Source organism: Nerophis lumbriciformis, linkage group LG30 (assembly GCF_033978685.3).
Source record: "Nerophis lumbriciformis linkage group LG30, RoL_Nlum_v2.1, whole genome shotgun sequence".
Taxonomy (NCBI): Eukaryota; Metazoa; Chordata; class Actinopteri; order Syngnathiformes; family Syngnathidae; genus Nerophis; species Nerophis lumbriciformis.
This window is the reverse complement of record NC_084577.2, coordinates 31,022,587-31,043,931: the sequence shown is the minus strand read 5'-3', so window position 1 is coordinate 31,043,931 and position 21,345 is coordinate 31,022,587. Positions and strand designations below refer to the sequence as shown.

The following is a 21,345-nucleotide window of genomic DNA, read 5'->3' as shown; positions in this document are numbered from 1 at the left end:
TGTTAGTCAGCAGCTCTCCTGGCGCTGAAGGCGTCCTTACCGCTGGTGAACCAGGGCCTCGTTCATGCAGTCCAGGACGATGTAGACACGCTGCGGGTCGCTGGACGGGAAAACGGACGCGGCCTTCTCGTAGAGGGGGTCTCTGCCGTGGAGCAACGCGATGGTGGAGAAATCCACAGGGCCCAATTCTCCCAGACAACTCCCCGCCGCCTCTGGAGGACGAGCCAGAGTTGAAGGTGTGGAGCCTGACACCCGGGAAGGAAAGGCCTACCTAGGATGTCACTTCCTGCGGGGTGGTTGGCCGCCAGCTTGCAGAGCTGCAGCAGCTTGAGGACCAGCTGGAGCAGCATGCTGCCGGTGGGCTCGGCTAAGAAGTGGAGGGCGACCACGTTGAGTTGAGTTTGTGTTTATGAATGCATACCTGCCAACTTTTGAAATCAGAAAAACCTAGTAGCCAGGGTCCAAGGGCCGCAGGCCCCGGTAGGTCCAGGACAAAGTCCTGGTGGAGGGTTCAGGGCTTCGCCCCCCCGACGCAAAATGATTATTAGCATTCAGACAGGTTAAAATGTTGCTAAAACCATCACTTTTCTATCAGTCACAGTGACTTTTCAAAACAAAAATATTACAGCAAAAATCATATGGGTTGATTGACATGTTTATTCTGTAAGCTAACTTCAATAGTTTGAAATTATTTTGACAGTTAATGCCAGTTATCCTGTCAACCTTTCACAAGACTTCAATGTGTTAATTGAAAGTATAAACACTTTTTACAGTAAACAAATGGTAAAACAGTACTAAACAATTCCATTAAAAAAAAAATTGGTGTCATTATTAACTTTCTGTCCAAGCTTGTATAATCTACTGCCTTGTTCAATTGTATAAAATATTCTGTGCCTAAAATTCACATTTCTATCACAATTATCATACTGTAAACATGGTAAGCTAACTTCATTAAAATTAATAGTCCTGTCAATAGCATGGAATTACAATTCAAATGTAGTTTTTTTTGTAAGCCTTTCAAAAGAATTCAAAATATGAAAAATGAATGAAAATTAATTGAAGCCATCAGACACTTGAAAAGTGGCACATCACATCTCTAATGTAATCATTTGAACTTTTCAACAGAAATAGCACTGCAAAAATATTAAGGACATACTTCTGTATTTTGGTAGTTATGCTGTCAACATTTAACAAGATTTCTTCAACTTGGACTTGAAAGCATAAATAGTATAAACACTTTTAACAGTACTAAACAATTCCAATAGATAACATTGGTGTCATTACCTTTTTGTGGCTAAAACCCAAATTTATTCTATCAGATTGATCATACTGCAAAAATGATATGGTAACTTTATGATAAGTTTACTTGAAGTGGCATAAAACACTGAAAGTGATTGTTCCTATAACCCCTTTGTTTCAAATGTTTGTTCCACTTGTGGCAGTCGGGCACCAGCATACCGTCTTTGACAACTTGAAGTGGCATAAAACACTGAAAGTGATTGTTCCTATAACCCCTTTGTTTTAAATGTTGTATGCCACTTCAAGTTGTCAAAGACGTGCTGTGAAATACAGCCGACAGGATTGCGCACCAAACACGAAGCAAGGCATGGTGCAGGAGAACAAAGGACTTCTTTCATTTAAGGTTTGTGATAAACCATCAAACTCATTCGTTAAAAGGACTCTATAGTAATATAAAGCGAGTTTTTCTGGACATTATCATGCAAGAAAAGTTTATTTTTGGGACCGTGATCACCGCGTAATGATTTTTAAAGGTTGCATTACAAACATTTAACTGTCCCATGTGATCAGCCAGTGCGATTGGAAGTCCATGCTCAATTATTGCCTCCGTAAATAAAACTTCGGCATTTATCACATCCAAAGAATCTGTTTGGGCGACGAAAAACGTTGAAAGTTTTCCACTTGTATCGCTAGCAACGGCATTAGACTTGTGTTTTTTTGTCCCAACATGGTCTTTTACATCGCTAATTCCTCCGTGTCCGATTGAAAAATCTTGTCTGCACAAGGTGCAATTCGCGTAGTTTTCACCCTTTTTTTTTTTTAAATTAATGAAAAACCGTATTTTTTATCACTGCAACCGTAACCCGGAATAGGTTGATGAAAACCGTACTAATTACGGGAAAACCGGAGTAGTTGGCAGGTATGTGAATGAAGAAGATGAGCGGCAGCTGCTGTCCTACCGTGACATTCCTTCAGGAGCTCTCGGATCTGCTCCTTGTTCTCGTGCAGCTTTTGGGTCAGTTGCCTCAGTCCTTCCAGCCTGGTCAGCGGTAAGGAGTCCGGCGATGTCACCGACAGGAAGTGGGATATCTCCTGTACATTAGCGTAAAAAACAACCATTACAGAGTGGTGCTGTTTAGTGACGTGTGCAAAATATGGTACCGATCCAGTCTGTGGAAGGCTCTCCCTGACCACCTGAGGGCACCACAGACTGTGGATGCTTTTAAAAAAGGCTTAAAAACCCTTCTTTTTTTTTTAAAAAAAAGCATTTTTTTAGATATATGTGTGCTAGTTCTAGCTATTAGGCTGTCCTAGTTTTTATTTTTTTTACTATTTATTTTACTTGTTGGGGGCAGCTATTTGTGGTTCTAGCGCATACTTGCCAACCTTGAGACCTCCGATTTCGGGAGGTGGGGGGTGGGGGCGTGGTCGGGGCGGGGGCGTGGTTGGGGCGTGGTTAAGATATATATATATATATATATATATATATATATATATATATATATATATATATATATATATGTCTTAATAAGGTTATCCAAAAAATAGTGCTCGATACCGTAGTAGAGCGCAATATATGTATGTGTGGGAAAAAAATCACAAGACTATTTCATCTCTACAGGCCTGTTTCATGAGGGGGGGTACCCTCAATCATCAGGAGATTTCCTCTCCTGATGATTGAGGGTACCCCCCCTCATGAAACAGGCCTGTAGAGATGAAATAGTCTTGTGATTTTTTTCCCACACATACCGTATTTTCCGCACTATAAGGCGCACCGGATTATTAGCCGCACCTTCAATGAATTACATATTTCATAACTTTGTCCACCAATAAGCCGCCCCGGATTATAAGCCGCGCCTACCTGCGCTAAAGGGAATGTCAAAAAAACAGTCAGATAGTTCAGTCAAACTTTAATAATATATTGAAAACCAGCGTTCTAACAACTCTGTCCCAAAATGTACGCAAATGTGCAATCACAAACATAGTAAAATTCAAAATGGTGTAGAGCAATAGTAACATAATGTTGCTCGAACGTTAATGTCACAACACACAAAATAAACATAGCGCTCACCTTCTGAAGTTATTCTTCATTCGTAAATCCTTCGAATTCTTCGTCTTCGGTGTCCGAATTGAAAAGTTGCGCAAGCGTGGGATCCAAAATGGCCGGTTCCGTCTCGTCGAAGTAATCGGAGTCAGTGTCGCTGTTGTTGTCCAGTAGTTCTGTGAATCCTGCCTTCCGGAAAGCTCGGACCACAGTTGTGACCGAAATATCTGCCCAGGCATTTACGATCCACTGGCAAATGTTGGCGTATGTCGTCCGGCGCTGTCTGCCCGTCTTAGTGAAGGTGTGTTCGCCTTCGGAGCTGCGTGAAAAAAGCCACCCGGCCTCTTCGCGTAAACTTCCCTTACCCACTCGCTCATCTTTTCTTCATCCATCCATCCCTTCGAGTTAGCTTTTATGATGACGCCGGCTGGAAAGGTCTCTTTTGGCAAGGTCTTCCTTTTGAATATCACCATGGGTGGAAGTTAGCATGGCAAGCTAGAACCACAGTGAAGGATGACTTCTCATTCCCTGTGGAGCGAATATTCACCGTACGTGCTCCCGTTCCACAGTGCGGTTCAGTTGCTGTGAAATACGGTAGTAATCCGTGTGCGGATGGAGAGGTTGCGTCTTTTTATGAACCGGATCCCTGTCGTTTAGTAGGAGCCATTTTGTGGTCTTTACAGATGTAAACAGGAAATGAAACGTACGGTGATATCCGCGCGTTTTTTCTTCTTCTTCCGGGGGCGGGTGGTTGCTTACAGTAGAAGAAGAAGCGCTTCCTGTTCTATGGGGGCGGGTGCTTTCCTTGGCGGTTGCTTGCGTAGAAGAAGAAGCGCTTCCTGTTCTACCGGGAAAAAAGATGGCGGCTGTTTACCGAAGTTGCGGGATCGAAACTTTATGAAAATGAATCGTAATAAAGCGCACCGGGTTATAAGGCGCACTGTCAGCTTTTGAGAAAATGTGTGGTTTTTAGGTGCGCCTTATAGTGCGGAAAATACGGGTACATATATATATATATATATATATATATATATATATATATTTATATATATATATATATATGTCCAGCACACCTTACAATAGTGGTAATAAAAGATGCAACCTATGCTTGAAAGAGAAACTGTTTATTATTTACCGTCCAGACCTGTCATCCCTCAACAAGCGCAGCGAAATTGTAACAACATGCCGCCATAGACGGAAACACCTCCTAGGTAACACATGAGCCAATCACCACGCCCCTAGGCCAGCCTGTACCCACCCACTCTGTGCCCTATATAAACCATGGTATGCGAATGCTCTGGACTAAAAAATGATTTGGTAATAAATAAAAATATCAATCATATACTGATATTACCCTTGGTATCGCCCGTCCCTGGGCGCTACACGGCAACAGACATCGTTATTTTGTCCTCCTTTTAATCCACTTCTTCATCTCCTGTTAATATCTGCTTAATTTCCACCTACACTTCTTAAACTTTACTAAGCACATATTTCTTCTGCTGTTTCAAGCTAGTTTAGCCGCTATCTTAGCAATTGATTGAGACTTTTATTAGTACCGTATTTTCCGCACTATAAGGCGCACCGGATTATTAGCCGCACCTTCTATGAATTACATATTTCATAATTTTGTCCACCAATAAGCCGCCCCGGACTATAAGCCGCGCCTACGCTGCGCTAAAGTGAATGTCAAAAAAAACGCTGCGCTAAAGTGAATGTCAAAAAAACAGTCAGATAGTTCAGTCAAACTTTAATAATATATTGAAAACCAGCGTTCTAACAACTCTGTCCCAAAATGTACGCAAATGTGCAATCACAAACATAGTAAAATTCAAAATGGTGTAGAGCAATAAATAGCAACATAATGTTGCTCGAACGTTAATGTCACAACACACAAAATAAACATAGCGCTCACCTTCTGAAGTTATTCTTCATTCGTAAATCCTTCGAATTCTTCGTCTTCGGTGTCCGAATTGAAAAGTTGCGCAAGCGTGGGATCCAAAAATGGCCGGCTCCGCCTCGTCGAAGTCATCGGATTCAGTGTCGCTGTTGTTGTGCAGCAGTTCTGTGAATCCTGCCTTCCGGAAAGCTCGGACCACAGTTGTGACCGAAACTATCTGCCCAGGCATTTACGATCCACTGGCAGATGTTGGCGTATGTCGACCGGCGCTATCTGCCCGTCTTAGTGAAGGTGTGTTCGCCTTCGGAGCTGTGTGAAAAAAGCCACCCGGCCTCTTCGCGTAAACTTCCCTTAACCACTCGCTCATCTTTTCTTCATCCATCCATCCCTTCGAGTTAGCTTTTATGATGACGCCGGCTGGAAAGGTCTCTTTTGGCAAGGTCTTCCTTTTGAATATCACCATGGGTGGAAGTTAGCATGGCAAGCTAGAACCACAGTGAAGGATGACTCCTCATTCCCTGTGGTGCGAATATTCACCGTACGTGCTCCCGTTCCACAGTGCGGTTCACAGGAATATCAGCTGTGAAATACGGTAGTAATCCGTGTGCGGATGGAGAGATTGCGTCTTTTTATGATCCGGATCCTTGTCGCGTAGTAGGAGCCATTTTGTGGTCTTTACAGATGTAAACAGGAAATGAAACGTACGGTGATATCCGCGCGTTTTTTCTTCTTCTTCCGGGGGCGGGTGAAGCGCTTCCTGTTCTATGGGGGCGGGTGCTTTCCTTGGCGGTTGCTTGCGTAGAAGAAGAAGCGCTTCCTGTTCTACCGGGAAAAAAGATGGCGGCTGTTTACCGAAGTTGCGAGATCGAAACTTTATGAAAATTAATCGTAATAAAGCGCACCGGGTTATAAGGCGCACTGTTAGCTTTTGAGAAAATTTGTGGTTTTTAGGTGCGCCTTATAGTGCGGAAAATACGGTAGGTTGCACAGTGAAGTACATATTCCGTACAATTGACCACTAAATGGTAACACCCCAATTAGTTTTTCAACTTGTTTAAGTCGGGGTCCACTTAAATTGATTGATGATACAGATATATACTATCATCATAATACAGTCATCACACAAGATCATCATCAGGGCATGTCTTCTTGTCTGCTACTGTATCACATGTTTAGTCCCCAGTCCTCCAGTGATAATACTATTTGCTTGATGATGATTATGAATGACGTGTGTATGAACGGCGCATCTTCACATGTATAATGTATTTATATTATTCGCATGTGCCCCCCAAGACCCAGAAGGGAATAAGTGGTAGAAAATGGATGGATGGATGGATGGATTATTCACATGTGAATAATGCTGTATAATAGACTGTATTTATGTTATTCACATGTGAATAATGCTGTATAATAGACTGTATTTATGTTATTCACATGTGAATAATGCTGTATAAGAGACTGTATTTATGTTATTCACATGTGAATAATGCTGTATAATAGACTGTATTTATGTTATTCACATGTGAATAATGCTGTATAGTAGACTGTATTTATATTATTCACATGTAAATAATGCTGTATAATAGACTGTATTTATATTATTCACATGTGAATAATGCTGTATAATAGACTGTATTTATGTTATTCACATGTGAATAATGCTGTATAATAGACTGTATTTATGTTATTCACATGTGAATAATGCTATATAATATACTGTATTTATGTTATTCACATGTGAATAATGCTGTATAATAGACTGCATTTATGTTATTCACATGTGAATACTGCTGTATAATAGACTGTATTTATGTTATTCACATGTGAATAATGCTGTATAATAGACTGTAATTATGTTATTCACATGTGAATAATGCTGTATAATAGACTGTATTTATGTTATTCACATGTGAATATTGCTGTATAATACTGTATTTATGTTATTCACATGTGAATAATGCTGTAGAATAGACTGTATTTATATTATTCACATGTCAATAATGCTGTATAATAGACTGTATTTATGTTATTCACATGTGAATAATGCTGTATAATAGACTGTATTTATATTATTCACATGTAAATAATGTTGTATAATAGACTGTATTTATATTATTCACATGTAAATAATGCTGTATAATAGACTGTATTTATGTTATTCACATGTGAATAATGCTGTATAATAGACTGTATTTATGTTATTCACATGTGAATAATGCTGTATAATAGACTGTATTTATGTTATTCACATGTGAATAATGCTGTATAATTGACTGTATTTATGTTATTCACATGTGAATAATGCTGTATAAGAGACTGTATTTATGTTATTCACATGTGAATAATGCTGTATAATAGACTGTATTTATGTTATTCACATGTGAATAATGCTGTATAGTAGACTGTATTTATATTATTCACATGTAAATAATGCTGTATAATAGACTGTATTTATATTATTCACATGTGAATAATGCTGTATAATAGACTGTATTTATGTTATTCACATGTGAATAATGCTGTATAATAGACTGTATTTATGTTATTCACATGTGAATAATGCTATATAATATACTGTATTTATGTTATTCACATGTGAATAATGCTGTATAATAGACTGCATTTATGTTATTCACATGTGAATACTGCTGTATAATAGACTGTATTTATGTTATTCACATGTGAATAATGCTGTATAATAGACTGTAATTATGTTATTCACATGTGAATAATGCTGTATAATAGACTGTATTTATGTTATTCACATGTGAATATTGCTGTATAATACTGTATTTATGTTATTCACATGTGAATAATGCTGTAGAATAGACTGTATTTATATTATTCACATGTCAATAATGCTGTATAATAGACTGTATTTATGTTATTCACATGTGAATAATGCTGTATAATAGACTGTATTTATATTATTCACATGTAAATAATGTTGTATAATAGACTGTATTTATATTATTCACATGTAAATAATGCTGTATAATAGACTGTATTTATGTTATTCACATGTGAATAATGCTGTATAATAGACTGTATTTATGTTATTCACATGTGAATAATGCTGTATAATAGACTGTATTTATGTTATTCACATGTGAATAATGCTGTATAATTGACTGTATTTATGTTATTCACATGTGAATAATGCTGTATAATAGACTGTATTTGTATTATTCACATGTGAATAATGCTGTATAATAGACTGTATTTATATTATTCACATGTGAATAATGCTGTATAATAGACTGTATTTATGTTATTCACATGTGAATAATGCTGTATAATAGACTGTATTTGTATTATTCACATGTGAATAATGATGTATAATAGACTGTATTTATGTTATTCACATGTGAATAATGCTGTATAATAGACTGTATTTGTATTATTCACATGTGAATAATGCTGTATAATAGACTGTATTTATTTTATTCACATGTAAATAATGCTGTATAATAGACTGTATTTACGTTAATCACATGTGAATATTGCTGTATAATAGACTGTATTTATATTATTCACATGTGAATAATGCTGTATAATAGACTGTATTTATGTTATTCACATGTGAATAATGCTGTATAATAGACTGTATTTATATTATTCACATGTGAATAATGCTGTATAATAGACTGTATTTATGTTATTCACATGTGAATAATGCTGTATAATAGACTGTATTTATGTTATTCACATGTGAATAATGCTGTATAATAGACTGTATTTATGTTATTCACATGTGAATAATGCTGTATAATAGACTGTATTTATATTATTCACATGTGAATAATGCTGTATAATAGACTGTATTTATATTATTCACATGTGAATAATGCTGTATAATAGACTGTATTTATATTATTCACATGTGAATAATGCTGTATAATAGACTGTATTTATGTTATTCACATGTGAATAATGCTGTATAATAGACTGTATTTGTTATTCACATGTGCATAATGCTGTATAATACTGTATTTGTGTTATTCACATGTGAATAATGCTGTATAATTGACTGTATTTATGTTATTCACATATGAATAATGCTGTATAATAGACTTTATATTATTCACATGTGAATAATGCTGTATAATAGACTGTATTTATGTTATTCACATGTGAATAATGCTGTATAATACTGTATTTATGTTATTCACATGTGAATAATGCTGTATAATAGACTGTTATTCACATGTGAATAATGCTGTGTAATAGACTGTATTTATGTTATTCACATGTGAATAATGCTGTATAATAAATAGACTGTATTTATATTATTCACATGTAAATAATGCTGTATAATAGACTGTATTTATGTTATTCACATGTGAATAATGCTGTATAATAGACTGTATTTATGTTATTCACATGTGAATAATGCTGTCTAATTGACTAATTATATTATTCACATGTAAATAATGCTGTATAATAGACTGTATTTATGTTATTCACATGTGAATAATGCTGTATAATAGACTGTATTTATGTTATTCACATGTGAATATTGCTGTATAATAGACTGTATTTATATTATTCACATGTAAATAATGTTGTATAATAGACTGTATTTATATTATTCACATGTAAATAATGCTGTATAATAGACTGTATTTATGTTATTCACATGTGAATAATACTGTATAATAGACTGTATTTATGTTATTCACATGTGAATAATGCTGTCTAATTGACTGTAATTATGTTATTCACATGTGAATAATGCTGTATAATAGACTGTATTTATGTTATTCACATGTGAATAATGCTGTATAATAGACTGCATTTATGTTATTCACATGTGAATAATGCTGTATAATAGACTGTATTTATGTTATTCACATGTGAATAATGCTGTATAATTGACTGTATTTATGTTATTCACATATGAATAATGCTGTATAATAGACTTTATATTATTCACATGTGAATAATGCTGTATAATAGACTGTATTTATGTTATTCACATGTGAATAATGCTGTATAATAGACTGTATTTATGTTATTCACATGTGAATAATGCTGTATAATAGACTGTTATTCACATGTGAATAATGCTGTGTAATAGACTGTATTTATGTTATTCACATGTGAATAATGCTGTATAATAAATAGACTGTATTTATATTATTCACATGTAAATAATGCTGTATAATAGACTGTTATTCACATGTGAATAATGCTGTGTAATAGACTGTATTTATGTTATTCACATGTGAATAATGCTGTATAATAAATAGACTGTATTTATATTATTCACATGTAAATAATGCTGTATAATAGACTGTATTTATGTTATTCACATGTGAATAATGCTGTATAATAGACTTTATTTATGTTATTCACATGTGAATAATGCTGTCTAATTGACTGTAATTATATTATTCACATGTAAATAATGCTGTATAATAGACTGTATTTATGTTATTCACATGTGAATAATGCTGTATAATAGACTGTATTTATGTTATTCACATGTGAATATTGCTGTATAATAGACTGTATTTATATTATTCACATGTAAATAATGTTGTATAATAGACTGTATTTATATTATTCACATGTAAATAATGCTGTATAATAGACTGTATTTATGTTATTCACATGTGAATAATGCTGTATAATAGACTGTATTTATGTTATTCACATGTGAATAATGCTGTCTAATTGACTGTATTTATGTTATTCACATGTGAATAATGCTGTATAATAGACTGTATTTATATTATTCACATGTGAATAATGCTGTATATAAGACTGTATTTATGTTATTCACATGTGAATAATGCTGTATAATAGACTGTATTTATATTATTCACATGTGAATAATGCTGTATAAAAGACTATTTATATTATTCACATGTGAATAATGCTGTATAATAGACTATGTTATTCACATGTGAATAATGCTGTATAATAGACTGTATTTATGTTATTCACATGTGAATAATGCTGTATAATAGACTGTATTTGTTATTCACATGTGAATAATGCTGTATAATAGACTGTATTTATGTTATTCACATGTGAATAATGCTGTATAATTGACTGTATTTGTTATTCACATGTGAATAATGCTGTATAATAGACTGTATTTGTATTATTTACATGTGAATAATGCTGTATAATAGACTGTATTTATGTTATTTACATGTGAATAATGCTGTATAATAGACTGTATTTATGTTATTCACATGTGAATAATGCTGTCTAATTGACTGTATTTATGCTATTCACATGTGAATAATGCTGTATAATAGACTGTATTTATATTATTCACATGTGAATAATGCTGTATATAATACTGTATTTATGTTATTCACATGTGAATAATGCTGTATAATAGACTGTATTTATATTATTCACATGTGAATAATGCTGTATAAAAGACTATTTATATTATTCACATGTGAATAATGCTGTATAATAGACTATTTATGTTATTCACATGTGAATAATGCTGTATAATAGACTGTATTTATGTTATTCACATGTGAATAATGCTGTATAATAGACTGTATTTGTTATTCACATGTGAATAATGCTGTATAATAGACTGTATTTATGTTATTCACATGTGAATAATGCTGTATAATTGACTGTATTTGTTATTCACATGTGAATAATGCTGTATAATAGACTGTATTTGTATTATTCACATGTGAATAATGCTGTATAATAGACTGTATTTATATTATTCACATGTGAATAATGCTGTATAATAGACTGTATTTATATTATTCACATGTGAATAATGCTGTATAATACTGTATTTATATTATTCACATGTGAATAATGCTGTATAATAGACTGTATTTATATTATTCACATGTGAATAATGCTGTATAATAGACTGTATTTATATTATTCACATGTGAATAATGCTGTATAATAAATAGACTGTATTTATATTATTCACATGTAAAAAATGTGTTTATTGTCTATTGTGAGCGAACTGTGGTGCTGAATTTCCCCCAGGGATCAATAAAGTACTTTCTATTCTATTCTATTCTATTCAAGTTGCTTGCAGATAAAGGCAATAAGCTCATGTGGTCGCTCCTTACCTGTCTCAAGGTGAAGGTGCCCCCGTTGTATTTGAGAAGGTTCTGGACAGAGCGCAGCTCTCGGAATTCAGGGAGGTCAGGGAAAGGCTCCAACTTGCAGATGGCGGCTTTCAGCTTCTCTCGATTGTGGACGACAAGAAGGTGCAGCAGACTGAGCACCTTGAGGGAGACAAGGAGACCAGACAGCACTTAAGATACACCTTTTACTCATTTGGTATGTTGGAGGATTCCATCCTAACACGTACCTGTTGTGAGATGGCTGGCTGGCTGGTCACCTGTGCTGTGAGAGTGCCAACAATGACCTGCAGGTGGCAGTCTAGAGCGTCGGCACAGAACTGCAGTGCAGCCTGGCACACAGAGGTCAGGAGGTCACAGCACAACGACAAGCTTCGGTTGGAGACTTCATCCAATTGGAATGATCTGGAACAAAATATCAAATATGCCAAAAACATGCAGCTGGGGATAGGTTGATTGGCAACACTAAATGGGCCCTAGTGTGTGAATGTGAGTGGGAATGTTGTCTGTCTATCTGTGTTGGCCCTGTGATGAGGTGGCGACTTGTCCAGGGTGTACCCCGCCTTCCGCCCGAATGCAGCTGAGATAGACTCCAGCACCCCCCGCGACCCCAGAAAGGAAAAGCGGTAGAAAATGGATGGATGGCTAATGAATAGTGGATGTAATGTCCCGTGAGTGCATGTGTTAACGAGGACCGTGCCAGGTGGTGTACGTTGTTAAACCTCACTAACAACTTGAAGAGGAGCTACACTTTTTTTTTGGTCATTCACATCTTCATGTAAGACATGTTTTTCTTTTTTTATGCTTTCCAAGACAAGATATTTAATGTTCCAACAGAGAAACTTTTGTTATTTTTTCAAATATTAATGAACTTAGAATTTAATGGCAGCAACACATGTCAAAAAAGTTGTGAGAGGGGCATTTTACCAGTGTGTTACATGGCCTTTCCTTTTAACAACACTCAGTAAAGGTTTGGGAACTGAGGAGACACATTTTTGAAGTGGAATTCTTTCCCATTCTTGCTATATGTACAGCTTAAGTTGTTCAACAGTCTCCCTTCTCATATTTTAGTCTTCATATTGTTACGGCTCAGGCTCCTGCCAACGCCGCTCATCCGTCTGTGCGCACCTCGGGACACGCCCACGGGTGCGCACATCCAGGGACGCGCCGCGCGCGTCCCCGCCCTGCAGCAGCCACCAGCTGCAATCACTCACCGGCAATCTACACTCCTGGGTCTGATGAGGGCAGGCTCAATAAAGGACCAGAGGACCCAAGGATTGGGCGGGAACTTAGCTTTCTCATGGTGTACCGTAAGCAACAAGCTTTATGCTATATTCGTGTTTCCTCTCCGTGCCTTGATTTGTCCCTTGTCTTCTCCCGTGTCCCCGCAGTACCCTCCGTCGCCTGGAAAGTGAGCTGTGCGTCTCATTTTTCCCCCTGGATCTCCCTCTGGACTCTGACTGCTTCCTTTGTTCCTCGACCTCTTGCTCGCCCCTGGATTCCGACGCCTCTCTCTCGCCCCGGATAACCTGCCTGCCCCATGGACTTCCTCGTATCTCGTTCAACACGTTGGTAACACTCACTTCAGTTAACTACACACATAGTCTTACACCACACACTCTTGTATTCTAGTTCACACTCCATTTCCTTAGTTTATATTAGTATTGTTTGTTATTATTATATATATTGAATATACAATATATATATATAATAAATAATTGTACATACTGCCCCCTGGTGTCACCTCCCCTTTAGTCCATACACAACAGTAAGTTCCCGCCCGATCCTTGGGTCCACTGGTCCTTTATTGAGCCTGCCCTCATCAGTCAGACCCAGGAGTGTAGATTGCCGGTGAGTGATTGCAGCTGGTGGCTGCTGCAGGGCGGGGACGCGCGCGGCGCGTCCCTGGATGTGCGCACCCGTGGGCGTGTCCCGAGGTGCGCACAGACGGATGAGCGGCGTTGGCAGGAGCCTGAGCCGTAACACATATTGCACCACACATTTTCAATGTCTGGACTACAGGCAGGCCAGTCTAGTACCCGCACTCTTTTACTATGAAGCCAGGCTGTTGTAACACGTGGCTTGGCATTGTCTTGCTGAAATAAGCAGGGGCATCCATGGTAACGTTGCTTGGATGGCAACATATGTTGTTCCAAAACCTGTATGTACCTTTCAGCATTAATGGTGCCTTCACAGATGTGTAAGTTACCCATGTCTTGGCCACTAATACACCCCCATACCATCACACATGCTGCCTTTTACACTTTGCGCCCAGAACAGTCCGGATGGTTCTTTTCCTCTTTGGTCCGGAGGACACGACGTCCACAGTCTCCAAAAACAATTTGAAATGTGGACTCGTCAGACCACAGAACACTTTTCCACTTTGCATCAGTCCGTCTTAGATGAGCTCGGGCCCAGCGAAGCGTTTCTGGGTGTTGTTGATAAATGGCTTTGGCTTTGCATAGGAGAATTTTAACTTGCACTTACAGATGTAGCGACCAACTGTAGTTACTGACAGTGGTTTTCTGAAGTGTTCCTTAAACTTAGACAAACTTTTAATGATCAACAAGGGAAATTGTTCCTGAGCCCGTGTGGTGATATCCTTTACACACTGATGTGGCTTTTTGATGCAGTACCGCCTGAGGGATCCAAGGTGTGTAATATCATGGCGTACGTGCAGTGATTTCTCCACATTCTCTGAACCTTTTGATGATATTACGGAGCGTAGATGGTGAAATCCCTAAATTCCTTGTTGAGAAATGTTGTTCTTAAACAATTTGCTCGGGCATTTGTTGACAAAGTGGTGACCCTCGCCCCGTCCTTGTTTGTGAACGACTAAGCATTTCTACCCAATCATGGCGCCCACCTGTTCCCAATTATCCTGTTCAACTGTGGGATGTTCCAAATAAGTCTTTGATGTAAGGCTGAAACGTGTTTCTGGGTTTAAATGTATTTTATATGTATCTTGGTGCATTTATGTTGAGACAATTTATTTAAAATCTGTTTTAACTTAAAGGGAAAAGATGTGTCCATTTTCTTGCACTTGTTTAATGGTTAAGAGTTTGATAGCCTAATTAATAATTGTAAATTATGGGATTGATAATTGATTGATTTTTTACAGCATGTTTATCTTGTGGTGTTTTGTCCTTAAAGGTTTTTCACCTACTAAAGAAGCTAAAGGCTACTAAAGGCTACTAAAGACAGCTAATGACAGCTAAAGAAACTAAAGTCTACTAACACTGCTAAAGACTGCTAAAAAGACTAAAGAAGAAAAAAGAAGCTGTTTCTTTGTTGGAAAAACTGTTGCAAACTAAAGGAAAATAAAAGGAATAAGTAACTACGGTCTGGTCTTTTGAGTGAAATCCAGAAGCCACATTCAGCATTGGTACATCCCTTCAAGTGTGGGATAAGCACAGCGAAAAAAGCAAAACACTTGACAGTTGTTGTATGCACACTGTGTCGAGCGGAAATGGCCTATCATAGCAGCACAACGGCTATGAAGGAACATTTGAAAAGAAAACACCCGACAGCGTTCTTGACATCACCATCAACTAGTCAATGGTCCGCGTGAGTATACGTTGTCATCATTACACAAAAACATGAATGTGTCATTTGTATCTGCGTTGTAAATTCATAAACTAAAACACTGTTTCGCTCTGAGAGGCGCGTTTGGCGTGCCTGCTCAGTGTTTACAATGACGCGCTCCTCTTTAACGCTAACGTTAACTAGTTGTGCAAATACCTTTTACAACATTAACAGTTACATATACTATGTACAAACCAACAATTAACTTTCACTTTAATCATACTATCATTGTTGCGTTATTAAGCAAAATAAGCAATACTTTTACTTTTGTTGAAATGTTTACACTGTTACAGAATATTTCCTTTTGCACTTTTTTGTATTGGATGTTTATCTTTATTTTTGCACATTTTAAAGCAAAATAAGCAATACTTTTACTTTTGAAATGCTTATACTATTGCAGAATATTAAGATTTGCACTGGATGTTTACTTTTATATTTGCACATTAAAAAGCAAATAAGCTACTTTTAATTTTGTTAAATGTTAAAAGTTTTAAATGTTTACATTGTTACAGAATATTTTGTCATGTTGTTGTCAATGTTGACTGAGTGGCCATACTTTTTTTTTGTAAACATTTATTTTTTCATCTTCATTTTAAATTAAAAAAATAATCGGCAAAAGGAAAAATAATCTATAGATTAATCGGAAAAAATAATCTATAGATTAACCGATTAATCGAAAAAAATAATCTATAGATTAATCGATAGAAAAATAATCGTTAGCTGCAGCCTTACTTTGATGAGCATTCCTCATCCTTCTCAGTCTTTTTTGCCACTTGTGCCAGCTTTTTTTTTAAACATGTTGCAGGCATCAAATTCTACATGAGCTAATATTTGCAAAAAAATAAAGTTTCTCAGTGTGAACATGAAATATCTTGTCTTTGCCGTCTATTCAATTGAATATAAGTTGAAAAGGATTTGTTGTATTCTCTTTTTATGTACCATTTACCAGAGGTGGGACCAAGTCATTGTTTTACAAGTCACAAGTAAGTCTCAAGTCTTTGCCCTCAAGTCCGAGTCAAGTCCCGAGTCAAGACAGGCAAGCCCCGAGTCAAGTCCAAAGTCAAGACTGGAAAGTCTCAAGTCAAGTCCTAAGTCCTGCATTTTGAGTTTCGAGTCCTTTCAAGTCCTTTTAACCACAGACTAATATATTAACACAGATTGTGTATGCTTTTCAAACGCTGTATTTATTTATTAAAACAAGTGCATTTTAAATTGCAGGAAAGAAAATTGTGCTGACATTGCACTTTATAATAGCACTATTAACCAGTCATTTTAAACATTAACTCATTCCTTTACAGAACAAACACATTGAAAAATAAAGTGCAAATGTACTTATTTGTACAAAAGTGTTAACATTGAAAAAACATGACATATACGTGAACATAACAAAAAAGTTGTACTTTTTATATGTCAGGGCCCTATGCTGCATTGCATTTGCAAAAGACCAAATTAGCCAAGAGTCAGTCAGTCATTTGTGCACGATGGGGGCGTAGTATGATGCCACCATGGCTGAAAACTCGCTCCACTGGAGCACTGGAGGCAGGCACTGCCAAGACTCTCATGGCCACTCGGAACAGTGAAGGAAGAGTCTTCATGTTCAATGCCCAGAACAAAAGGGGGGAGAGAGTTGTTTTGGGTTGGTGCACTACTTGTAAGTGTATCTTGTGTTTTTTATGTTGATTTAATTAAAAAAAGAAAAAAAAAAAAAAAAATTCTTGTGCGGCCCGATACCAATCGATCCACGGACCAGTACCGGGCCGCGGCCCGGTGGTTGGGGACCACTGAGGTAAACAACCAACAGTATGTCAGAAAGCTAGCTAAAACGGTACACATATTCATAATATAGTATACATTTTAACTGACCTTTATTTGACTATTTTTGTCTTTTTTTAGGTGGCTAAAATACGCGGTGCTGCTGACCGCCGTCTAACGTTACGTGTGATATATTGACTAACGTAACCCTGCTTAAAAAAAATCACTGAACAAAAAGTATGAATAAGGTAGTGAACTGCAACAGACTCCCGTGTTTGCAATAACGTTATAACGTTAGCAGTGAGTTTACAGCCTCACTGATTTAACTACACAGCAAATAAAAGTCACGTTACTTAGCCAATAAACATTATCTTACATTCAAAACTTACCGTTCTTTGTGCAACTTCAAATGCTGGATGAAGTTGGAAGTTGTTGCCTCTCCATCAGTCATTTTGGAACCGCATGTGTTGCATACTGCAAACCGTTTTGTGTTGACCACCTCGTAATTTTTATACCCAAACGAAATTATTTTAGGTATCATTTTTTGTTCACTGGCGTGTGGTTTGGACATGTCTTCTTCGTTGGTTGTCCTGCAATTTGATTGGATGAATGCTGTGTGATGAAAACAAAGTAGATGTAATTTGATTGGCTGTTGTACTGAGAGCACACCAGCTGACACACGCAACGCTGATAGACAAGTACACAATGAAAAATACGGAGCGCTCCCGAATAACTTTTTCATCTTTGGGTTTTGGGGAAAGTAGCAAGTCATGTCAAGTCATGTCAATTCAAAAGGCTCAAGTCCAAGTGAAGTCACAAGTCATTGATGTTAAAGTCGAAGTCGAGTTGCAAGTCTTTTTACATTTTGTCAAGTCGAGTCTAAAGTCATCAAATTCATGACTCGAGTCTGACTCGAGTCCAAGTCATGTGACTCGAGTCCACACCTCTGCCATTTACACAACTTCACTGCTTTTGGGGTTTTCACTAAAATTCCTTTTTTTTTTTTTTTTTACTATTTTATCCAAACTTGAATTTCATTTTGATGCATATTTTGGACTAAAATTATTTTGTGGGAAAGAAATTGTGATTGGTCCAAGGTGAAGCCCGCCTCTCCCAGGAGGATGTCAGCACCAACCTGCGTGCGTGGGCGTGCACCAGCCGGCTGTTGATAAAATGGATGAGCGTGTAGATGACGTCTCTGAGGACGAAGGCCCAGGCTCCTCCCAGTCCGTCCTTCACCTCCCTGAGCAGCAGGTGCACAAAGAGGTGATACATCAGGAGGACACGGTGGCGTTCGTAAGCGTTGGTGGTCCCGGCGGCCTTCTCACACACTGCCAGCAGGATCTTCTGAATGGACATCTGACGAGGACCAAGACAAAAGGTAGAGTTGACATAAAGAAGGTAGAATGATTGTGAGATGATTAGAGAAGATCTTACTGGACTTTTTGACAGAATGGCCACCAGTGACTTGTGGTTGGCACTGTGACACTTGCTGAGGTACTCCAGAGTGGCTTTGATGACATGCGAGCTGAAATATGGCGGGTTTGGGACAGGGTCCAGTTCCCTATGGAGATGGTCACAAAAAGAGCTTTGGGAAATGTCAGGCCTGTTATTTGAACTTCATGAAAAAGACTGAAAATAAGCCTGGGGTCCTGAGGGACAAAGGGGGCTTTTCAGCAAATGAACATGGAAAAAGGAGTACCGTATTTTCCGCACTATTAGCCGCACCTAAAAACCACAAATTTACTCAAAAGCTGACAGTCCGGCTTATAACCCGGTGCGCTTTATATATGGATTAATATTAAGATTCATTTTCATAAAGTTTCGGTCTCGCAACTACGGTAAACAGCCGCCATCTTTTTTCCCCGTAGAAGAGGAAGCGCTTCTTCTTCTACTGTAAGCAACCACCCGCCCGCGTAGAAGAAGAAGAAGCGCGCGGATATTACGTTTCATTTCCTTTGTGTGTTTACATCTGTAAAGACCACAAAATGGCTCCTACTAAGCGACAGGTTTCCGGTTCATGAAAAGACGCAATCTCTCCATCCGCACACGGACAACTATTTCACAGCAACTGCCTAAAGACTTTCAAGAAAAGCTGGCTACTTTCCGTGCATATTGTAAAAACAAGATAGCTGAAAAAAAGATCCGGCCAGAGAACATTATCAACATGGACGAGGTTCCACTGACTTTTGATATTCCTGTGAACCGCACTGTGGATACAACGGGAGCACGTACGGTGAATATTCGCACCACAGGGAATGAGAAGTCATCCTTCACTGTGGTTCTAGCTTGCCATGCTAATGGCCAGAAACTTCCACCCATGGTGATATTCAAAAGGAAGACCTTGCCAAAAGAGACCTTTCCAGCCGGCGTCATCATAAAAGCTAACTCGAAGGGATGGATGGATGAAGAAAAGATGAGCGAGTGGTTAAGGGAAGTTTACGCGAAGAGGCCGGGTGGCTTTTTTCACGCAGCTCCGTCCATGTTGATATACGACTCCATGCGCGCCCACATCACGCTGGTTTTTAATATATTATTAAAGTTTGACTGAGCTATCTGACTGTTTTTTGACATTCCCTTTAGCGCAGTTAGATGCGGCTTATAACACGGGGCGGCTTATAGGTGGACAAAGTTTTGAAATATGCCGTTCATTGAAGGCGCGGCTTATAACCCAGGGCGGCTTATGGTGCGGAAAATACGGCTCAGTGGCCTCGCGGTTAGAGCAGACTTGGGCATTCTGCGGCCCGCGGGCCACACCCGGCCCTTTGTACGTCCCCGTCCGGCCCGCGTGAGGCCAATCATAAATTACAAAATAAATTTTAAAAAGTATTTATCTCGAGTGCGCAATACAACGGTGCTGCTTTTGTTTTGAAAAGCTTTATTTGTATTACTTCCGTATGGACGTATGCTCGTGCGCGATTGTGAGTGAATGTCATACCTGCCAACTTTTGAAATCAGAAAAACCTAGTAGCCAGGGTCCAAGGGCCGCAGGCCCCCCGACGCAAAATGATTATTGGCATTCAGACAGGTTAAAATGTTGCTAAAACCATCACTTTTCTATCAGTCACAGTGACTTTTCAAAACAAAAATATTACAGCAAAAATCATATGGGTTGATTGACATGTTTATTCTGTAAGCTAACTTCAATAGTTTGAAATTATTTTGACAGTTAATGCCAGTTATCCTGTCAACCTTTCACAAGACTTCAATTTGTTAATTGAAAGTATAAACACTTTTTACAGTAAACAAATGGTAAAACAGTACTAAACAATTCCATTAAAAAAAAAATTGGTGTCATTATTAACTTTCTGTCCAAGCTTGTATAATCTACTGCCTTGTTCAATTGTAAAAAATATTCTGTGCCTAAAATTCACATTTCTATCACAATTATCATACTGTAAACATGGTAAGCTAACTTCATTAAAATTAATAGTCCTGTCAATAGCATGGAATTACAATTCAAATGTAGTTTTTTTGTAAGCCTTTCAAAAGAATTCAAAATATGAAAAATGAATGAAAATTAATTGAAGCCATCAGACACTTGAAAAGTGGCACATCACATCTCTAATGTAATCATTTGAACTTTTCAACAGAAATAGCACTGCAAAAATATTAAGGACATACTTCTGTATTTTGGTAGTTATGCTGTCGACATTTAACAAGATTTCTTCAACTTGGACTTGAAAGCATAAATAGTATAAACACTTTTAACAGTACTAAACAATTCCAATAGATAA

The 21,345-nt window shown here is 37.5% G+C and overlaps 1 protein-coding gene across 1 annotated transcript in view; it reads right to left on the bottom strand.

Annotated features, from left to right (window-relative positions):
- Positions 1 to 21,345, bottom strand: part of atm (ATM serine/threonine kinase) — a 138,004-nt gene that overhangs the window by 64,296 nt on the left and 52,363 nt on the right. Inside the window, exons 28-34 of the mRNA XM_061925914.1 lie at positions 19,046 to 19,172; positions 18,744 to 18,967; positions 12,502 to 12,676; positions 12,257 to 12,415; positions 2,199 to 2,331; positions 272 to 367; positions 41 to 212 (exon numbers count right to left, since the gene is read on the bottom strand). Coding sequence (XP_061781898.1) covers positions 41 to 212; positions 272 to 367; positions 2,199 to 2,331; positions 12,257 to 12,415; positions 12,502 to 12,676; positions 18,744 to 18,967; positions 19,046 to 19,172 — 1,086 coding nt within the window. The remainder of the gene's footprint in view (positions 1 to 40; positions 213 to 271; positions 368 to 2,198; positions 2,332 to 12,256; positions 12,416 to 12,501; positions 12,677 to 18,743; positions 18,968 to 19,045; positions 19,173 to 21,345) is intronic.